This window comes from Pseudopodoces humilis, chromosome 5, assembly GCF_049639895.1.
Source record: "Pseudopodoces humilis isolate 2021_Gansu_Grassland_sample_001 chromosome 5, ASM4963989v1, whole genome shotgun sequence".
Lineage (NCBI taxonomy): Eukaryota > Metazoa > Chordata > Aves > Passeriformes > Paridae > Pseudopodoces > Pseudopodoces humilis.
Window position 1 is genome coordinate 46466981 of NC_142204.1, and position 14782 is coordinate 46481762.

Consider the following 14782-nt stretch of genomic DNA (forward strand, 5'->3'; position numbering starts at 1 on the left):
GTGCAGAAGCTTTACTGCCTATTCACAGAGTATATTTATAATATTAACTATATACTAGAATATTAATTGCATATTCCTTATCTAATTACACAGTTTCAAAGAGATGTGGCAATAAGTACTAATGAAGATTTAGTCTACTAGAAAAATTAATTAAACACTGCCTTCAGATAATGTAATATCATTTGTACCTTTTGACTGAATATCTAATTCAGAAAGATATACAGGGAATATTTATATAAAACAAATTATTTTTATCCTGAAAAAGAAAATAGAAATAAGTAATATGTACTCAGTTTAACAATAGAAATTAGCTGCTTTAAAAACATTTCACCTACAGAAGTACTAATTCTTCATGAGTAGTAATTATAGAACAACCCAAAGTTGTTTTGGATGTTTTTTTCTTTTTCCACATGCAATCAATATTAATAAAGTTTCCATGCAGTTATAAAAGAAATAAGATGAATGTACAAGATCAAAATAGTTTATTGAAGGTTTTAATAGTTTCATGTCCAGAGAAGCACAGGTATAAGCCAAGCATGTTACTGCTTCCTGAAAAAAAATGAACATTCAGTCCTTCTACAACCAATTATTTCAAACTGAATTAATATATTATGCCCTAATGTTGGAGATTATTAAAACCCACCAAACAATAGAACAAAATAAAAAAACATGAAGAGTTTCTGGTGGCATTGTAACATTAAGATGTCACATCTATTGATATGACACTGATGTCAAAAGCACTTGGCAAAGCTCTTGGAGGCGATGGTATAACCACTGCAGCTCTTTCTGGTTGGCCTTGGTGTTTTCCTGTCTGAGCATTCAGATCACTCTTGCTCTCTGTGGAGTGGTTTGCGCTCCGGAGGCAGCACCGGCTGTAACTTCTGCCAGCGATGCGGAGGCCAGAGAATATGAGTAGCTCGGGCATGTAGAAGTCCAAGAGAAACCTGCAACCAAAATATAACCCAGAGATGTTATTAGGTAATGCAAATAAATCAATATGTGAGAAGTACAAAGCATGTGATGATTTGTTAGAGCAGTGGGAGAATACAAAGCAGAAGAATGAGTACTTTCTCATTGCATGGAATGAGGAGAAAAGAAAATTTGTTTTGTAACAATTTATTTTCCTTTTTTTTTTCATAGAACATTTTTTTGGAACTCAAAACAGCTTGCTGAAATGCACTGTCTATAACAAAAACTAAGACTGTTTTTTTCATTTTCAAGGAAAAAAGCTGCTCAAAACAGGTGAGGCATTCTATAATCCACATAAAGCTTTTTGATTATTAGTTATTCTGGGTCCAGAGAACAAATTTCAAGTATCTATTTTGAATAAGTTCAGCAGAACCTGTATCTTGGATTTGAGCCATGTGTACTTACCACACCAGGACAGTGGCTTTTCTATACATGCTGTGTTTACTATTTACCACTCTCCCTCAAGAATCCATTTTGTCTTCAACCAAAAATGAAAATTACTGTGAATTGTAAAGATTTCCCTGAGGATGAAGATGTATTTCTCTACAGATCAAAAACTTTTGAAGTGCTAGCACTACTTAAACCTAATTCATATGTTTTGCAAACATGTTTTACCATCTTATTATTTATTATTATTTACTTCAATAATTTTACTTCACTAATATTTTACTCCAATAAATCAAAATAAAATTCAATTCTGATATTGCTTATAAATTAATCAGAGATAAAATTGTATAGAAAACAGAATTGCTTAGAATATCTTAAGAAAATTATAAACAAGACACTTTTCATATATGGTATGAAAATGGCTAGACTGAGTACAGTCACAATTTCAGACTGAGATAAGACAGTCCATACTTAATACTGAAATTAAGTCATTTTGTATGGAGTTAATCTCAGTTAATTTGAAAAGCCTGCAGCATAAACTTCTGCATCTTACATTATTTGTTTAGACTTGCAGAGAAAATAGCATGTAGTAAGCATCCAGAACCAACAGAAAAGTTATAAAGAGGACAAAATCATGGTTAGAAATAGTGGAATGTCTGTGTCTGTGAAAAGATTGAATAATTTAAACTGGTTCAAAAAACAATGATGGAAGCCAGGTCCAACACAGGTAATTGAACATAAACAAAAAGTGTATACTCCATGTTAGGAACCACCAAGGGAAAAAATGTATATGTGCTTTATTCTTATAATTCAGTGATCTGGTACTGGCTGTTGTAAGAGCCAGGAATTAAATGGATTTCTGGTGTGAACTTTGCTGCTTAAATTCCTATGTAAACTCAGTTCCATTCAATTTCTCATTAAAAAATAAAATAAAAAAAAAAAGTGATTTTAGTAAGCAGGTAATTCAGCATTTTATGCAAATAGACAGCAAATAGGCCCCTAGGAATATCTTCAGCTAATTTTCTTGATTTAATTTCATAGGATTAATGTATATTCACCAGTCTCTCTCCACTACATAATCAAATCAGTGAAGCTGAAGTGGTATATATCTAATTCCATATTCTGTAGCTTGATGAAGCAGGTGCTGAATTACTTGAATATAATTTGGTTACTTAATAACCCATGATATCTGAAAGAATCTGAAGTGGATCACTGAATTGAAGTCTAGTATCACATTTCACTTGCTCGATCCCTTGCAGGGATCACTTTCTCCGTTATGGGTTTTTTTTTCCTATGTTTAAGCAAAGGAAAGGCTGCTAAGTGACAACTCTTTTTCAATTGCACTGAGCAACATTTTTTCATGCCTTGACACACTTTTGTGTGGTTTGGTTGATATTTATGGAATTCACAGCATCCTTTATCTTAATTAGCTCATAAAGTGGGCTGCAAATGTACTATTACCACGTTGGGTTTTTTCCCTGAGCATACAGCATGATAGCACGCACATTACAGGCTGGTGCCAAAATATAAAACCACAGCAAATCCCACAGCTGCATATAAAATGTGACAGCATTAGTACAGAGAAAAAATGTTAGAATAGTCTTTTCAAACACAAATAACATCTCATTTTCAAAGCTCAGTGTTTTTCTCAGTACATTGCTTGTTACTGATGTCAGCAGGAGGTCTGCAAACATACTGAGAATATAATAAATGAATCAAAATGTGTTTTAAGCTGAGGCTGGGCATAATTCTGCCCAGAGGATTACTTCTACTGACCATCACCTGCCTTGAAACTAATAAAGAAGTCTCCTTCCTATAAACATGATTTACAACATGACTAGAGTTAAAAACGAAAACCAGATATTGTTGGGTGATGGAAGCCTTTGCTAAATAACAAATTACACTGATGCTATAGGATGTCTTTTATAATAACTTAAAGGTTCACTTTAAAAGCACCTTGATGTTTGACTTCTGCAAACAACCATAATAACTTTTTTCCATTGCCTATTATTATTCTGTACTTACCACAGCAACCATGAATTTCACTGAGGAAGAACAGAATTGTTCGCAGAGAATAACCTGCCCTTGTGAATGGATTTACCCTCATCAAGGTTAGATATGAATGAACTCAGAAGAGTGAACTAAAAGGCTACACTTTCTGTTGCAACAGTGAAACTCTGAGATAATCTGTTAATTAATCACGTCACTTATAAACATTATTTTCTCCCTTTAAGTAAGAAAAAGAGTTTATCCCCTTGAAACACTGTTTCAAGAAAATCAGTACTTTACAGACATAAATTCTTTGAGGAATGTGTTTCCTTTCCATCAGAGATGCCAGCAATTAAATAGTCAGGGGTTATTTCTATGTTATAACCTACTTTTTATTCTTGCTGTGGCAACAACAGCCACAGCACATTATTGAATTAAATACATATTATTGTGCCTAAGCTGAGCTGTTTAAACTTTTCTTAATCTTTGAATATTAAGCAGAACAACTGAGTCACTTTGTTAACACAGCAATTTTATCTGCAAAGTTTTGAATTAATAATACTGTTTTGACACTGCTACTATGCTAAAAGCATATTTCCTCAGTATCTGCTTGTTGTTAGTATGTTAGTTGTATGGAGACTGATTAGTTTTGGCACTGCATTAGAAAGAAGATAAGCCTGATAGTGCTATCTGCAGTGGTACTTACAACAATCTTGCTCGTTTTGTCCTAATAGGCTTGGATAAACCACCTTTATTAGTATGAAGTCTTACAATAATATCACTTCCTCTGCTTCTAAAATACATCATGAAAATGAGTAGAGTAGTATTCAGACTGTACAAGAGACTGTATACATGTGGCATTCAGTGGAGCACACCCAAATTTCTATGGAAATGACGGGTATTCAGTTCAGATCTCGAGATAAGGGGAAGTCTAAATAAGGGTGTGATCCTAAGTGCTGGTTTTTGCTGGGGTAGAGTTAATTCTCTACACTGTGGCTGGTATTACACTGTGTTTTGGACTTGTGCTGAGCACAGAATTGATAAAATAGAGATTTTTTTTTTATTGATGAGCAGGGTTTATACAGACCCAAGGCCTTTTCTGCTTTTTGTACTGCCACTGCTACACAAGACTTGGCATGCCTGAGATGTTGGAAGGAGACACAGCCAGGACAGGTCACCCCAACTATATTCCAAGGTATTCCAGACCATATGACATCATGCTCAGTATGTAAAGTTGGGCAAAGTAGGAAGAAGAGAAGGTTTGGAGTGATGGTGTTTGAGTTTCCAAGTCACCATTACATGTGATGTGGCCTTGCTCTCCCTGAGATGACAGAGGGAAGCAGTGAATTAATTCCTTGTTTTGCTTTGCTTGTGTGCATGGCTTTTGCTTCTACCATTAAACTGTCTTTGTCTCAATACACAACTTTTCTCTCTCTTTACTCTTCCAAGTCTCTCCTAGAATCTGCTGGTGGGGGAGTGAGTGTGCAGTTGCATGGAGCTGGATTGCTGGCTGGCGTGAAACCACCACACCCTAACAAGGCTATGGTTACAGCTTTCCCAGAGAATGTAAAGTTTACCCAAACAGCTAAATTCAAGTGCTGTATCTCCTAGTCATGAGTTCACTTTGGTTTAGGAAGGTTCCCCACGGATTTTTCCTTGCTTCTTTTTTCCTTACGCCTTCTTTATTTTGCTGTACCTTAAATAGCCAAATCTTCAATTTCTGTGAAAAACTCTGAAGCAATGAAAACAACACCACTAAATAAACCCTGAGAAACAGCACTGCAGAACCAAAAAAATCCAAACCTTTAAAACTTTAGAAAAAGCTAGACTTCCTAATTTTTCAGTTTTCTATTTGGAAGTAATAACCACATAATCATAGAACTAAAGACTACTTTGACAAAGACCTCTAAGGTCATCGAGTCCAACCATTAAGTCACTGTTCACCACTAATCCATATCCCCATGTGTCACATTCACATGCATTTTGAACAATTCTAGACATGTAATATGACAAAGAGACAAAATAAAAATGCAAGAATGTTAGTACCACTGTATCACAGCCCTGCAATTCAGTCTAGTCACTGCCAATAACAAGCTGTAGACCTTGTATTGGCTCTGCAAGGCCTCAAGATTAATTTCTCAGGATTTATCTGAACTTACCACTCCTGCCTGGAGTTTTGATTCAGCTTGTTTAACTGCAACAAATTTTCTAATGATCAGGTGACTATTGACTAATTTGTTACAGTTTTGCTTATACCACTTATATTTGCTTATATTTGCATAATCTTGTGGTATAATCAGTTTTTACATATATATTCTGTATAGGATGAAATATTTGTGATTTGCAAACAATAATTAGGTATATAGGACTGTATGCATGGGATAATAAAAATAGACTGAAAAAACCCAGCAATGGTCATTAAAAAAAACCAACTGACTCAAAAGGGTTTTAAGGTGAGCAAAGAGAAAAAACAGTGGAGAATAACAAGGAATATACTAGCACAAAATAAAATATATAATAAATAGAGACACAAAGTGAAAAACAATAAAGAATAAGGCAGGAAAAAAGTTAGAAAATGTGCTAAATTAGTGTAAATTGAGAAAGAAGAAATCATTGACATCACAATTCTCGTAATGAAGAATTCAGGATGCCAGGAACTCATGAGAGCACCCTTTTCATGTCTTTTTGAGGAGGATGGGTACTGCCAACCTTGGGACCCAAAGGGGCAGCATACCACTGAGATAGATACTTGAAAGTGGTTGCATGACATTTTTAAACTGTTTTGATGAGACTTGTGTATTAATTTTATAATTTTTTTAGTGCAAAGGGTACTGTCATTCTCTGAATTAACCCTATAAACAGTCAGTAAAATACTGTAAAGTGTTGTTATTTTAATGCAGCTGTGACTCAGTGGCTTCTCATATCATGGAATTTTCCTGGTTTGCTCATAACAAAGTTTTGACTGTAACATTATGTTACTTTTAATTTTCTGAGGCTACATAAGTTTTCATTAAGTGCTGCAAAGTCAAGAAAAGCTATCTTTCTTTTCCTTACTTGATATTTCTCTTCATGTTTTTCTGAAACCAAAATGGTGATTTTGATGAAATGTTAATAAACATATTTCATTATTTTTTCCATTAAAAAAACCTCTAAACAATCAAAATTAGAAAATTAAATTGACTGTTTCATGATTTCCTGACAATGTATTTTGACTTAGGGGGATTGTGGCTGAAATTTTAGCTATTTCAATAAAAACATGAAATATACATGAAGCACTTACATCTTTGTAACATATGATGTAATAATCACATTTCAAAGTATAAAGTAATTTTGGAATGTCTAGATCAGTCACAGAAGAGAATAATAAGTAAAAGTAATATAAAGAAAATAATTAAGCACGGCAGTAACCCTTAATATTGAGGCAAACAAAAATCCTCTCTGAGGTTGTACTAGAAAAAGTATTTGGGTATGAATATATTTCTGAAGAAGTATATGCAGTATATTCAGTATATATTCTTGTTTCGTCATATTTCAGACAAGCAAATAGTCAACACATCTGTCTTCTGGTCTCATTAATAAATGTTTAAATTGTGCAAATCCCCTAAAAGAGAACAATAATAGCTACTGAAGAAACTAGAAACAGAACTAAACTACAAGTGCCACACTACCTGTGTGCTTGAGAAGTTTCATCAACAGTGACAAAACTACAATTTAAAAGGCCAGTCTCTGGTTTTGTAGTTACTTTTGCTTTAGTCTTTTATATTCTGGCAATATTACACAGGCCTCTCAAATGTCATGGCCAATGATAAACATTTGATAAACATCTGATAAACACAAGCTAACATTTTATCAAATTAAACAAAGATAAAGCAATAGAAACAATCACAGTGTTTCAATTTATGTTTTCTGTCCTCAGATGTAATATATAGCTCATATTTTTTTCCTTCACATGCAGGTTAGCTAAGCAGCTTTATACAGAGCCTTTCATGCCATAGATGGCACTGTGGAACATCATCTATGGACAAAAATTCCTTCTTGAATTTTCTATTTTTAATACAAACTCATTTAGGGCTATCAGGAGGAACTCTGGAGCAGAGGAAATCTATTTGGACTATATTTTCCTGGCTGGATACTTGCCAGTTCTGAGAGAGGCTGTGAAAGGTGCCAATACACATAAGATAAAAAACCTCTACTGTGGCAAAACCCTGAGTGATTTAGAGATGGCCCCATTTGAGCAGGCATAGAGTTTCAATAAATTTTTCCAAATCTAATAGTTCAATACTCCACTACCCATATTCCATCAGCCAATTAGCTGCAGATGGATGATACTGATATTTTTAAAGACTGGGAATGGCAAATTTGCACAGATGTTGAAAACTATGTAAAGGAACCAGGCTAATGAAAAAGGTGAGAAGAAGTTCAAGAATATTTCAGCCTTCAAAATCAAAAGAAATCCTTAAGATAGAAACACTGATGTAACTACACAGTGTTTCAGCTATAACCCTAACAAAAATATAAAGCCTGGAACAGCTATCTGTGTCAAATTAGATTGCATGTCTTTAAGAAAGGTTGTGGCACTGGGTTTTGATATTAGATGGTAGCTGTAAAATGGTCTCACAGAGAATTGCCCCAGTAAATTAATCTCTCAAAAAAATCCATACTTTAATAGAAAGTAAACATGATTGCTATTTCATTTCATCTTTTGTACATGGTTGAACCTTGAAACACGTACCATCAAGTGCAGTAGTAGAAAAAGAGCTCAATAAAAATAAAATCCTGTGGATTACAGTAAAATCCCAGAGAAACCACTTCCTCTAGTAGAAATATCTGTGATAATGAACAGTGTCAGAAGAAACAAATATCCTTCACCTCCTTCTTTTATGAATCCAAGAATAAGGCAAATATTAGAATCAATAAATTATTTTGTAAATAAACTGGTACCAGAATAGATGTTCTTTAACTTATATCGGCTGGCTGAAGGTTGACGTAGCAAGGTGCCAATTAGCTCATGAATATAGAAAGTGATCAATTCCTTTCTAATACACAGCAAAGTGCCAGCATATTCATTGTTCTTTCTTCTTGTAACTGAAGAAATCAGAACTAATGGAGCCACACAGATCTAGTGACAATGAAAAGAATGCAGCCCATTAATTTTGTTACTAAGTGTTCCATTAGAGTTCCATTAGTTCGATAGCTGAAACAGCAGCTCCAGATACAGATAAAACATCCCATGTGTGTTTTCTTCCACAGAGCTAGTATATAATCAGTAAAGGTCCATACTAGTTATCAAATTTAGAAGTGCCCATTTAGGTAGAAAATATATTTTTAAAATCTGAAAATATATAAATGACAATTATTTTAAAAAAGCTTTAAACAGTGAAAATATACACTTAAAAATGATGCACATATTGAACAGGCAAAATCACAAAAAAAATGTGTACAAGAGAGAAATGTATTTCAAATGCAATGCTTGATTCCCAGAATTAATAAAATTCCAAAAATAAGTAAAATGTTAGCACGGAATAGGTGTATGACATTACTATAACTATTGTGACTGCACCCATCCAACACATTTTTGCAAATTAAGCTATTCATGTAAGAAGAGGTGAGCACTGCATTGTAATGATAACTCAGGTTATTGATTGAATTGAAAAAATGTACTATCAAAATAACTGGATCACACTCTCATTTTTCTATCACATCTAAACGCTTATATAAACCTAAAGTTACCAAAGAGGAAAAGGAAAGAAAAGGTCACTGAAAATACAATATATATTTCACATATGAGATTTCTTTACAGTTAAACGTGCAGAAAAAGACTAGCTAACACTGAACCATAATTGAAATTCAAAGAAGTAGTGCAGATTTGAAGGAATTCAGTATAAAGTAGTGCATCACTTATTCGTCTCTTGAAGAAATCAACTGTCAATGCCATTACCTAAATTAAATACAGTAACAGTACATTAAGTACAAGAATCCCATGAACTGAATTCTATTTCAATGCTTTTTCTTAGAATTGTCATGGATATATTATTGAAAAGGCCACTATAGCTAATTAACTTCACTCCTTCACAGATTTTTCTGTTTTCTGTTCTCTAAAGACATATTTTTAAAATAGACGTTAGCATATAACACAGCACTACTATTCTTTTTCCTTCAGTAAGTATAGCAGTCTTAGCAAATACTCTTTCTTGTTTATGATTAACAGAGCCATTATGCTAAATAGGTGTGCAAAAGAATTTATAAACCAATTTATTATTTATTTTAGATTTCTAGTAATAAAAATGGTACAAGAATTTGCTTAGTGCACAGCTTCGTATGCTGCATATACATAAAAATCATTTAATAGTTAAAACCTTTTAATATTTCACTGGATGATGCACAAAGTTCCTGACTAAATAGGATTGTCACTAAGTCACGTAACTCAAGAGAAAAACAGAATGTACTAGCAGCTTTCATGAAAAAGAAACAAGTAAAAAGCCATAATACATTTGCAATTCAATATTTTAAGAATTGATAAATCAAGTGGCAGGAAGAAAAGGATTATTAAAACACATTTATTATCTTCACCTAGAAAGTATTAGCTTATTCCAAAATCTATGCATATTAATTATTTAGGAGCACATAAAAGACTTTAATGTGAATTCTTGTTCAGCAACATATTGTATCAGTGCCACCAGTCAGAACAATGTTAGGCTTAGTGACATTTTTCAGCTTACAACACTGATATCGATTATGTGCATTGTCTTTCTTCATTGGACAATTAGGACACCAAAGACAAGTGCTGTACATTAGAAATTAAGTTGATTTCCGGTTTGGTTCCATTGCATGTCATGAATTCCATTTCAGCCTGAAGCTTTGGCAAACACAGTGGTACAGTGCAAGGCACTCAAGCACAGGAGTGACCGAGTGGGCCCAAGAGCTCACACACTACCCAGGGACTCAACAACTCCTCTCACTATGCTGCTCCTCCACAGACACACCTCATCCCCACAGGCTGGTCCTCAAGCAGAGGACCATGATCTCTGCTCTATTTCCCCTCCTCTGCAGTTCTCTGTGCTTCCAGGAGAACCAAATTCTGCATCCCACCCCTGCTCTGTCATTTACCATGATGCTCTGTGCAGTACAGGCGAGAGCCCTGGTGTGCTTCTGATCTGCTTCCACTGCACGCTCACAGATAAATCAGGCCCTAATGATGAGCAGCTAGTATTCAAAGCTGAGCAAACAAGCCAAGATGACAGGTGAAATTCCACCAAATTTCTGTGGAAATGCACAACTGTGCCAGGGATCATATACGTGCAAGCTGGGAGAGATGACATTTCAGACTCATTCAGGAGAACTATAATGATGGGAAGGAGTCCTACTGTAGAAGGAACCAGTAGGTTTTAACTTCTAGATACACTCAAATTCTTCAAAACAAGTGATGTGAAAACCCCCCATATGCTAGTTTCATCTAATTTATATTCTTCACATATTTTCTAAAAGCTCAGAAAAATACCTGATCTCATGGGTCAAAAATCAGGCTAAATTTATGAGCTTAGAGAAGTACCAAAGCTAAAGAACGTCGTGGAGAACATCTCATCCCACTGATGTTCTTTTCTGTCTGTAACAGTAGCTCCAGCCTCAACAGCCCCATCAGTGAGCACTGTGATTGGACAGCATAGGGAGTATTTGGGAAAGTTCATTATTTTAAATTTTCCTTGGCAGACATGTTACAATTACCAAATGCTGAGGGAAGAAAGAAAAAAAAAGAAAGGCCAGCAGTAGCCAGAAAAGTTAATTTAAGGGAATCGGTGAAAAATTACATTTTAATTAAAACAAAATGGTACAAGACCTTATGATATTACAACTGTTACTGGGAAAAGCAAGCCTTTTCTAAAGCTAAATTGTTCAGAGATTTTCAGCAACAGTAGCTTGTATGTATAGCAAACACATCTGTCAGCTGGCTCAGAGTCTCTGTGGTTTTTATTACATCTTTTAGATTTAGTCCGATAAAAATGATTTCGTTGCAATACTCTTCATAAAATAATTTTTGTTTTCTTATACCTTAAAAAGACAACTGTTCAATAGGCTATTCCACTTAACTAAATATTTCAAAATATCCCACTGTGAGGCTTGTCTATATTTTCTTTCAAAATGGCGACAGAAACAGTTTGACTTACAGAAAACATGCTGTTGGCAATATGAGCTATGAAAAGCAATGGGGAGTAAATATTCAAAGTGCAGTTAGGATATCAAAATGTCATTAAATAGCTGCATGATATGTTATTAAAATTATAAAAGAATTTTTAATAGAGCTCTTTGTGTGAGGATGGCTAGAGCTTATCTAAATTGGTAAATTTCATCAAGATAGTTCTGTATACGTAATCTCCCCAAGTTTATTTACTGGAAAAAAAACCCACAGAAATGCTTCAAAAACATATAAATATTTTTCTCTTCCTTAAAGCTACAATAGTAGCTATGAATATAAGAATATGAAATACTTTCTCTCTTTTCTTTATCTGATTTATCCTGTATTTTTGCTAAAACTGTGGAGAAGATTAAATTTACTAAACCCAGTCTTTACTGAGAAAAAAAGATCTCAAAAGCATTACTATTTTTCTTATTCAATCTTACTATTATTTAGCATCCTGTGTTTATGTAATACTGTGACATTTGTCAAAATAGAAGGCTTCTTTGTATAATTTAAATCATATAGCTATACTTTCACTTCATAACAGAATTTATGATTAAATAATTGACACTATATACTTATGAATATATTTTCTCCAGCCTACATAACCAATCCTCTCCAACTTTTTTTTTTCTTTAGTTCACTCCTGATTAGCTTAGGATAATGGCATAAGAGGTTTTGCAGAGGAAAAAAAGTTTCACAAAAATGTACCAGAAATATAAAAAGATACACATCCTTATCAAGATAGAACCTTTATCAAATACTGTAGCAGTCCTTTCTTGAAATCCTGAGTCTACAAGGACTGCACATCTTACATGTGAGATGACTGTTTAGTTCTCCACAGAAAAGTCCCTCAGCAGGGGAGCAATAGAGCCCATGGAGGAGCAGAGACATGACAGATCCAGTCCCCAGGCCTGGCTTGTGCACCAGCCGCCCCAGTAGACTCAACCAGAGGAGGGGCAGGGGACCAGCAGTCAGCTCCCTTTGGTTATGGGGACATCAGAAAAACAAAGAAGGATGGAGGAAGCCCACATATGAGTTCCCTGACCATTATATTCCAGGTTCAGTTAACTGGCCTAAAGAGAGTACTGCCTTCTGCCCTTTGCGATGCACCAGAAAACCTCTACTGGCCAATGTGCCTCCTCATTCAGAAGGGCAGAGGCTTCTTCAAAGTCCTTCACAAGGCACATAAAAATTGTGTAAGACTCATTAGGACATAGCAGAAAAACAGCTTTGTAGACAGCTAGAGTTCTCCCATGGCTCTCTTCAAGACCTTTGGTATTCTTGGCACACACTCACCAATTACTTTTTTCTGTTTTACCCCTGATCTCTAGCCTTCTTTGATATGTCCTTGCAAAACAAGACAGGATACTAAACCAAATAACTTAATCACAGGCTGCATCATTTCAAAATAAAAAAATACTTAATCTTTAGCCAAATTCAGTAAGCAGTTCAGTGACTGGAGGCCAGGTGCCCACCAAAGCCTCTCTATCACTCCCTTGCTTAGCTGGACAGGGGAAAGAAAATGCGACAAGAGGCTCATGGTTGAGAATAAGGACAAGGAAATAGCACTCACCAGTTACTGTCATGAGCAAAACAGACTTGACTTGAGGAAATTAATTTAATTTATTTCCAATCAAATCAGGGAAGGGAATTAAGAAATAAAAACAAAACTTAAAAGCACCTTTCTCCCACCCTCCCTTCTTTCCTGGTTCAACTTCACTCCCAAATTCTCTCTCCTCACCCCACAGCACTGCAGGACTGGGAATGAGGCCATGGTCAGTTCATCACACATTGTCTCTGCTGCTCCTTCCTGCTCACAGGGAAAATTTCTCACACTCTTACCCTTCTCCCATGGAAGACAATGCTCCATGATCTTTTCCAACGTGAGACAGGTCCGTTTTGGAGCTGACTGGCATTACCTCTGCTGGACACAGGGGAAGCTTCTAGCACACACAGCTTCTCACAGAAGCCACAGAGTCCTGTCCCTGCCCCCCAGTCACAGCGAAACCTCGCCACACAAACCCAACAGAGGTTTAATCCGCAGCTTTACCATCAAGATTTATATTTATCTCAAGGAGAAACTAAAACTTGTCCTAAGCTCTACATGATAAGCAAGAAAGTAGTGAAGACTAATGAATTCAGTTTTCTGCATATGTAATAAAATATTCTCTCATAGTCATAATCAAACCATAGTTCAGCAAAGCATGTGCTGAACTTTAAATATTCAAATAATACACTTGAGCACATTATTAAAATTAAGTAAAATAAAATAAAATTAATAAATTTCCATGGAGGTGACGATCTAGATTTATTAACTCTTTAAATGACTCAATTTTTCAGATTATATGTAGCTATTAAGCTATTTTAGCAAGATATAACCACACAGGACTGCCAGGTCATCAGTACAGGAAAAGGATTAGCACATTTAGGATTTGAAAGATATACATGTTAAAACTTTACACAACTAAAACTAATTTTTTACATGGAACTCTTTCACTTCCAGTAAGAAAATCAATGTGATTAAAATTCCTTTTAAGCGCTTACCGTTATAACAAAATCACGTACAAAATATGCTACAAATCCAATGTTTATTTTGTATCTCAGTGTTTTGGGGGACAAAAATCACATTTTTGTCAGCAGCAGACTGTGAAGCCATCACCATTGCTACGATGCCTGAAGATCCAAGTCTCTCAGATTAGCTGAGGAGACAGCAGCAGTGAAATTGCAGACAGCACAATCTGATACATTTTCATCAGTCTACTGTGGAGAAAATATATTCCTGTATGTTTACTGAGCTGTTTTTTCTGCTTCAGGATCTTAGCGTTCAAAGCAGATAAAAAAATGCTCCATATTTTAATGAGATAATTATTAATAGTTCATCTTCTTTCTTGCTAGAGTACTAAATTTCCATCAGCTATAGGCAAAGGCCATGTGAAGACACCTATTACAATTACTTTGCAATGGATTCTGGCAACCTCCCCACAGCATCCTTGTTCTCCCATGACTGCACAGCTTAAGTAACCCTTAAAGTCTGAGCTTGGTAAGGACTCAACATTTTTATTTCCAAAACGTATAGTGTATTTTCTTGTTCAATGAATCTAATGCATGTTTTTCTTGAACAGGCAAACCACCAAACCTACACAAAGAACCAAAAAAAAAGAGTCCCATGTCTACTTTGCTCCAACTTTCTCTCAGTGACCTAAGTTTTCATGCTGTCTGGAGCCACACAAAGCCAGAAGTGAGTCAGAAGCTGCCTTGACC

The 14782-nt window shown here is 35.1% G+C and overlaps 1 protein-coding gene across 1 annotated transcript in view; it reads right to left on the reverse strand.

Annotated features, from left to right (window-relative positions):
* Positions 1 to 465: 465 nt before the first annotated feature.
* IMMP2L (inner mitochondrial membrane peptidase subunit 2) overlaps positions 466 to 14782 on the reverse strand; it is a 403902-nt gene continuing 389585 nt past the window's right edge. The window contains exon 6 of the mRNA XM_005519273.3: positions 466 to 944. Within this exon, the coding sequence (XP_005519330.1) occupies positions 825 to 944 (120 nt within the window). The 3' untranslated portion in view covers positions 466 to 824. The remainder of the gene's footprint in view (positions 945 to 14782) is intronic.